At 29.8% G+C, this 9,003-nt stretch overlaps 1 protein-coding gene across 1 annotated transcript in view; it reads left to right on the top strand.

Annotated features, from left to right (window-relative positions):
- The first annotated feature begins 57 nt into the window (after positions 1–57).
- LOC142331138 (uncharacterized) overlaps positions 58–9,003 on the top strand; it is a 28,125-nt gene continuing 19,179 nt past the window's right edge. The window contains exons 1-2 of the mRNA XM_075376835.1: positions 58–429; positions 1,898–2,121. Of these exons, the coding sequence (XP_075232950.1) occupies positions 185–429; positions 1,898–2,121 (469 nt within the window). The 5' untranslated portion in view covers positions 58–184. The remainder of the gene's footprint in view (positions 430–1,897; positions 2,122–9,003) is intronic.

Raw genomic sequence — 9,003 nt, 5'->3', positions numbered from 1 at the left:
CAAAAGTACAGAATATAAAAGATAACTTTTTTCCAATTTGTTCAGTCAGAAGCAGTAACATTTTTCAAACGTTTGGGAAATCAGCTGTTCGATATCAAGTTTCAATTATGGTGTTGAAGGAATTTTATTTTTGAAATGATTTTAAAAGTACTTAGTCGGTGATTTTTTAGACTGTAGTCAAGTCATGGATGAACAGTTTTTAGATAGTAACTTTAATGAAACCAACCTACAAGATATTTTTATTTCTTCATGTGATTTTCCATATGAAAACAAAGGGAGTAACTGTCAAGAAACTTGTTTTGATATATTAAATTTTGATACAGCGTTTGATCAGTGTCCTGTTTATACTCCAAAGATATGTAATGAAAATACTCCTCAAGCTACAACCAGTTATGTTGCCAAAATTGATGCCAATAATGAAAATAAGGGGTGAGTAATTTATTTATTTTGGGTCTATAAAACTGGTTTTGTTGAATGGCACTTATTGCACATGAAGTTGCTTTAAAGTAATTAAAAAATGGAAATTGAATTATATATATTAAGGAACTTGGAACTTTCACCTATAGATATGGGATAGAATATGAATGAAGTAATTTGTTATAAAAATAAGTTTTATTCAAGTTTAAATAGTTAAATTTTCAAAGAAAGATATCTACTTTATGATAACCGAGAGGCACATTTATAACTTCCATGTCTATATTTACCTAAGGGCATACAAGACACTAGACTATGTTTTAAATTATAGTCAGAGAAATTGTATTTTACATGCATTTAATAAATCTAGTTTTTGTTTGGTTTTTATTTTTAAATAATTTTTTTTTTAATAATTGGACGCTGTATTTTTAAAAAAAAATAATTAATTTTTTGTGATAAAGAACTTCAAGTAGAAAATCAGTATAAACTTGTATGGACATGAAAAATACTTTTTTTTTTCATTTACACACATTATTTTTTTTTTTTTTATCATTTATACACTTATGTTATGTACTTATATCTTTTACCCAAATGCTCATTGTTATTAGAATTACACTATTTTACATACACTATTTTACATATTGATGTGAAGAAATCCTTTAATAATAAAAGAATTGTTTTTATATGTTTACAAGCCATTATCATAGTTAATAACTGATTAATAGCTAACAAACCAAAACAACAAAGTTATACTTTCTTACTACCATAACTACCCACCCTTTGTTTGATCTATTTGTTGTGTAATATTTGCATATTAATTCAAGTGCAGTTGTTATTTAATAAAATTTTAAATATACAAATTTTATATTTCTATAATTTGTAAGTATCTCTCATTTTACTCTCCTTTGTTCTAAATTAGTGCAATAATTCAGATTACATGAAAGAAGCCAAATCATGTGACATGTGCCACATATATTACCAGAATTGGGTAAAAAAATTCAGTTTATGCTGGTATAGAGTTAGTCAATATGCCCCCAATTAATTTATCGATGCTAAATAATGATGAAAATTAAAATTATGCTAAATTATTAGTTGCTGGCTAATTATTATTTAGACCTCAAACACCGTTTTACCAATGTACCGATGTACTGCTACAAGCTTTTTTTATGGAAATAAGTATGAAGGATAAATAATAATAAGAGTAGATTAATAGCACAGGACAACAGAGTTTTTCTGCATTGAAAAACAAATCAGTGTTTTATTTAGTTTTTTACTACAGCTATTATTGCCAGTGTCCTTCATGATGGAAATTCTGTTTTGCTGCAGTGAATCCAGTGCGGAGGTTGACATTGCCACCACAACATCTTCATTTTAATTTCAGAATAAATAATTTAAATAACTTTGTAATTTATGAAATAACAAAACATATTAATATAACTAAATAAATAATTTATTAAAAAAAACTATGTATTTTAATTTATAGATATATACATCACATAATTAGCAATGATGAAATTCAGATGCGAATACAAGTTGGAGAGGATGGTGATATGCCTGAGTTTCCATCACATGCAACTATTACAATAGAAGCGACTGATCCAGCCACACATCAAACTCAGGTTAAAAGATATCAATGTGATTATGATGGTTGTACGCGAACGTATAGTACAGTTGGGAATTTACGCACACATATGAAAACTCATAAAGGTTTAACTTTTTTTTTTTTTATTAACGTTTGCAGTAATAAATTGTTTTATTTACTTTAGCTTGCGCTTAATGTGCTACTTTATATTTTAGGCTCTAAAATAATTAAAAGAGATTAACTGTGTGGGTTTATGTGATTTATTCTAATGTAATTAGATCACATTTATAAAGTTATTATACAAGTATTTACTGTACCCACCTGGTTGGTCTAGTGGTGAACTCATCATTGCAAATCAGCTGATTTTGAAGTCAAGTGTTCTAAGGTTCAAATCCTAGTAAAGGCTGTTACTTTTATGTGGATTTGAATACTAGATCATGGATACTGCTGTTCTTTGGTGATTGGGTTTGAGTTAACCACATATCTCAGGGATGGTCGACCTGAGACTGTACAAGACTACACGTCATTTACATTCACATATATCATCCTCATACATCCTCTGAAGTAATACCTTATGGTGGTTCTAGAGACTAAACAGAAAAAAATACATATATACTGTTTGATATAATCACTAGTAAATATAGCCCATCTAAAATAATTTATCTGATTAAGGATTGATGCTGTATATTATAATTTCCTTATAATTAGTTATTCAGGGTAAGTATAAAACATACTGAACATGTACTGATTGAATAAAATCATCATAAATCAGTCAATATAGGTTTGGCTTGTACCTTTTCTTCTACTACTACTTTGCTGGTGACAGAATAAAGAATTTTGTATCACATTAGATCAGTTTGTTTTCCCATTCAGAAATTACTGTGTAATGAAAGATTTGCATTAATGAAATCGCAACACAGTGTTACACTATCAATATATCGATAGTTTCATGTAATTTGATTTGTGGTGTACAAAGTTTGATAAAAAAATGCACAAAATATTTAATTTCCCAAGCTTTATAAGTCCAACCCACTGGGTGGTCTAGTGGTTAAACTCGTCATTGCAAATCAGCTGATCTCAAAGTTGAGAATTCTAAGGTTCAAATCCTAGTAAAGGCATTTACTTTTACATGGTTTTGAATACTATACACAGATACCGGTGTCCTTTGGTGGTTGGGTTTCAACTAACCACACATTTCAGGAATGGTCGACCTGAGACTGTACAAGACCACACTTTATTTACATTAATGCATATGATCCTCACTCATCCTCTGAACTAATACCTTACAGTGGTTCCGGAGGCTAAACAGAAAAAGAGAGAGGTTGTATAAGTCCAATAGTCACAATTTTTTTTTTTGTGTTGTTACACTTGTCCCTAATGTATGTTTACATTGGTAGCCATATTGGATGCTTAGTTTATTGTGGGCTGTGAATAAGGTTACACGTGTTTTGGTATGGTCAGCGATTTTTAACTTGTGGAAAAAATGTAACAAAGAAATTGCAGTTATGCTTTAAGAATGGAATTAAGTGCAGCACCGTGTTGGAAATATTGAATGTTGGTGATTCTTCTATGAATAAAACAAACGTTTACAAGTGGTTCAAATGTTTCCTAGAGGCTCTTGAAGACGTTGAAGGTGATGATTGTCCTGCACATCCCAGCACATCAATAACTGATGAAGTCGAAAAAGTGAAGAAAATGATTATGAAAAATTGCCGAATCACTGTCGGAAAGACAATAAGGATCTCTGCTTGGAACTTCTATGCTACTTGCATGAAGCAATCTGAAGAAAACACTGGTTTTATGGCAATACAATTCTTGGCAATTGCACCACAATAATGTGCACCTCCTCACACTTAGTGAAGTTTTTGATCAAAAGCAACACTGTTATGTTCCTTCAGTCTCCTTATTCACTGTACATGAACACCTGTGACTTCTTAATTCCCAAACTTAAAAACCATGAAAGACAATGTTTTGTGAACTTTGAAGAGATAAAGACAGAATTGCTGAAGGAGTGAAATGCTGTATCAGAAATTGTGTTCCAGAGGTGCTTCAAAAATTGGAAAAAGTGTTGGCACAAATGTTATTTTATCTGAAAAGGAATACTTTGAAGGTGACAAAATAAAGATTTTTGGAAAAAACTAAAATTCCGCATATTTTTTGATCAAACCTCATGTACAATGAAATTTCTCCAAAAAAAAAAACACTTTTTAAGAAGTTCACCTCTAAATAAAATCAATATTAATGAGAGCATAATTAAGTATCAATACTGATAATTATTTTCTGTTGGACAACTACTCCCTATACTGCCCAGGACCATCAAATATATATTTTTTTAATACCACATAATATCTAATGAAGTAGCAAACTTAGATATAAATGAAATAAATATTCGTTTGCCAGACCATCATTGTCCATTTCACATTTTCTGCAGCAGATTGAAGATGCCTTGTATTGTCTGTTATTACAACCTCTTTTTTCCCATTCCAATACAGAGAATACCCAGACAATGTTACAAAGAAAAAAACCCTTTATGACAAAGAAAAATCTAAAAGTTGTAGTAAGATTGAAAGAGGATATTTATGTATTATTTGTGGGTATCTGTTAAGTGAAAACTGAGGATTTATTTTTTATGCTTGGGACAGTATGTCATTGATTAAATGGAAGATTCTGCAGTAGAGAGATGGTAGAAAAAAGCCTAGCTATTGGATGTGAAGGAAAAGTTCCAAATTCTTTAGAAGGTATTTGGCTTTGTGTCTCTGAAGCGTTTAGGAGAACCTCAGAATTTTGTTAGAGGTTTGATATTCTTATTTCCACTTGACCTTTGTATAATTGCTGAGACCTCATTAGAGGCATATAAAGTTATCACTGTCGTATTGTGGAAGAACGTTACTAATACTTAGAATTCACCTATGTCTATATAGGTTCAGTGACATTATAAAAAAAAAAAAGTAAGATGCTGAATTATGAATCTAATTGACCTATCCTGAACTCCAACTAGTTTGGTAGGAAGGCCCTGTTTTGTTATTATTAGATTACGTGAACATGCATTTTGAAAGTTTATTTCCAGTGTGGTTTTTTAAATTGTATTGTGTTTAATTTATCACACAATCTGAATCATAAACCAATTACTGTGGGAAAGGAAATTGATTTAGTTAACCATATGACATAATATGTTTGCTAATAATGCCTTAGAATAATTAACACAGCCAACAAATAAGTTCCTCTAGGGTTAGATGCAGTGTACTTTCTGGATTATCTCATACTTAGTAATAAATGTTAAATATATAAAAGAAAAAAATACAGAAATAGCATTAATAACTGTTAGCAGTGAAAAGTGGTGCATATTTGATGAGGTGAACAAATATGATACTAAATTTTCATTAAAATGTGGTACTGTAATACATCATGAAATATGTGCATTGTGGTGGTTTGTTATAATACAGATTCATTTGAATAAAATATATATGTATATCTATTTTATTAGTGATTTTGTATAATATATATATATATATAAAAGTGTTCTAGTATAAATGTAGCTTAGCATACCTTATTAAAAATGTTTTTGTTATTGTTATTAACATATCTTACTGCTATTACTAATTAATATATTTTGTGTTTTTTATTTATGTATTCAGTCAACTCTTGATTTGATAAGTTGATAAAACATACTCACATGATAGTAAAATCTAATTAATTATTGCACACTATTGATGCAGTCATTAATTTATGCAATAAAATGAGGTATTCTTAAAAAATTTTGTTTTTGCTATTTTTTGAATTTATTTTAATGACCAATTTTGCAACTATTTTAAAAGAACTACTTATTCTAACATTTACTACTTATTACTATTTGAAGAGAATGGCGAATCCTGGAAATTCTCTTCATAAGAAGAGGATGTTATAGGGAAGAAACTATTTAATTATAATAATTTTTTTACTTCTCTTGTGATATAAACAAAAATGCATATGGATATAATAGATACTCTCTAAAAAGTTGGATTTTCTCATTTTCAAAAACATGCAGTACATGATTGTATAGTTAAAATCCAATGAAACATGATTGAAAGCCTTATTCATTATCATCTTCAATTGTATATTTATTTATTTTATCTTCTTCATTAAAATAAATTTGTATATCTATGTTTGAAACTCTAAATAAAATGGATAAAAAAAATGTCAAGTACCATTGCAAATCAAAGGCACGTTCTTCTGTTTGCCAGTTAGTATCTATTCAAATGTGGTTGGAGGCTCCTTTTAAAATTAGTATTTCAGTTATATTTATGAGGTATATAAGTCAGTTTCCCCATATATTAAATAAAATAATGTTTTTAATTATAACATGATTAATAAACAAAAGGACATGTTCGTAGTGTACTTCTGCCCTTATGATTTTGTGGCAATGTTTAACTGTTGTTGAATTACTCACTTTATTCCAATAAAACTTCTGTCTTGATTTGTAAAATTAACAGTTTTCAATGAACAACTTGAGGAGTTCTGATCATTTTATTTAAAATAAACATCTTGACAACAATTACCTAGTACAAAAAAAGATCACATAAATGTGGTGAACATTCAGTTCTTCCTTGGTATTATATCCATTCATAAAAAAATTTATTTAGATAGAGGTAATTGACTTGAAATACAATGTGAGGAGGTGCCAGTATCAAACTCAGGGTTGTTTAATTGCTTGGAAAGAATGTCATGTAACATCTCAAGGTATGAGTCGGCTGTTACACTTTTGTTGATGAAGTAAGGTTCTAACACTCCTTTTTTTATGATCCTTGTCTAGAATTACATGAAGGTTTTCTAGGTCAGTTGGTTTGAAGTGTACTTCATCAGACTGTCATGAGAGAAATGATCTGCTTCTCAACAAATAAATTCTTCACAAAATCCCACTTTTCTGTTAAAATCATTAGTATAAATCACATGAAGGCGCAACTTTTAAACTCCAATTCCTGTAGAATCTTCCACAAACTTGTTCTGCTATTTCCATTAAAATTTAAGCCTTTCTGGGTGATATTTTGAGGCTCTTGACCAATATCTCTGCAACAAGTTGTTTGTTATCCAAAATACATTTAGTTCTAGGTCTACATGATCATGAAGTATCTGTGTTGTCTGCAGTATTTTCAGATATTATATTTAGCTTATGGAAATGTTGGTGGATTGGTAATGGAGAATTAGAAAATTAAATATGGAATTCCGTCACAAATGGCAACAATATCCTTTTTATTTTTCCAACAACATTGAAGCATGTGAACTCTTTTTTGTTTTTGTGTACGTTTCTCAATTCAGATACAAATATGAAATGAAAAAAAAGTGAATATTAATCATACTATCTGATTTCAATCGGCTACAAACCCAAATTTTCAACCTATAACAAAATCCAAATCTGCATGCAGAGAATATTGACTTTTAACCAGAGTATATTTATTTTAGAAACTGCAAATGAGGAAATAAGAGTAGTGAGAATAACTCAAAACTACCATTAATTGTAGTCTTCAATAAAATCTACATCATTAGTCTACAATGCTAATTTTTACTTTTTATTGTTTTATTAGTTTGATGCTATTTACTATTCCTTCTATTTTGTGGTAATCTTTTTACATTATGGTTTTATTATATCCTACATCCTCATTTATCTGTTTGGTATATTCTGCTCTTTGTCTCTCCTACATTTTTTGCTATTTACAGTTCCTTTTATAACCAAATTAACAAAAACCTGGATGTAATTATATTTACTAATTAATTACTGTACTATATTTATCTAAAAAACAAGAACATTTTTTTCCTAAAATCTCTTAATTTTGAACCATTCAACCCAGTTTTCAACCACTCTCCCTCCTGGTCTTCCTATTGTCCATGTTTAATTACTATGTTGTGGTAACAAATATTTTTTATTAATTAGGGATTAGGAGCATGGTTAAGATCTTGGAAATAGAATTAATTAGTTTTAATGGTCTGAATAAAATAGAACCCTTCTAACAGATTCTTAAAAGAAAATATTTTTCATTAGTAGATATATATGAAGTCTTCTAGGATTTCTGATTTAACCCATCGGGTTGGTCTAGTGGTGAATGCATCTTCCCAAATCAACTGATGTGGAAGTCAAGAATTCCAGCGTTCAAGTCCTAGTAAAGGCACGTAGTTTTATATGGATTTGAATACTAGATCGTGGATACCAGCATTCTTTGGTGGTTGGGTTTCAATTAACCACACATCTCAGAAATGGTGAACCTGAGACTGTGCAAGACTACACTCATACATATCATCCTCTGAAGTAATTCCTGAACGGTAATTCCCGGAAACTAAACAGGAAAAAGAGAAGTTCTAATTTAGGATTTGTGATTTAAAAAATGAATGAAAGTTTACTGAGTAAAAAGTAAGGCAAGATAAAAGTAAGAATATATGCGAAACTATTCAAAAGAGTTTAATAGATAAATTGAAGCTAAAAAACCTAAGTATGGGACAGAACAGCAGAAGTAGATCAAACTAATTAAAATGTCTGATTGTGAAAAAATATCATTCTGTTTGGTAGATTTCAAAAGAAAGCTACCTATTGTAGTGGGTACCATGATTTGATTTCTGGAAAATTTTGACATATCTTTGCTTTTCACATCCCCCAGACCCCAAAAACCACAGTCAGTTCAAAATTTTATACATTTATATATATATATATTTCACTTTCTTGTGGACATGATAACTGCCGTAATTTTGCGCCAATCACTTTTAAATAGTTCCTTAAAAATAACTCGACCCAAAATCTCAGTAGAGTTCGTTAACGGCCAAAATTGGACCAAAATTGAAGGTGGAAATAGGGTAGCTTTTTCGAAAAAAACAAAATATCACTAACTTTCTTATTAAGTAAAATATCGAATTCGTTCCTACTATTCTTTGGATAAGGGCCTAAAACATATCTTAGTAAAATTTTGTGATATTACCAACCATTGGCCCAGGGGGTGGAAAAAATGGGGTTTCAAAGACAAAAAAAAAATCATATATCACATTAC

Source organism: Lycorma delicatula, chromosome 10 (assembly GCF_047948215.1).
Source record: "Lycorma delicatula isolate Av1 chromosome 10, ASM4794821v1, whole genome shotgun sequence".
In the NCBI taxonomy this organism is placed as follows: Eukaryota; Metazoa; Arthropoda; class Insecta; order Hemiptera; family Fulgoridae; genus Lycorma; species Lycorma delicatula.
Note: the sequence above shows the minus strand (reverse complement) of the source record. Positions and strands in the feature narration are given on the sequence as shown.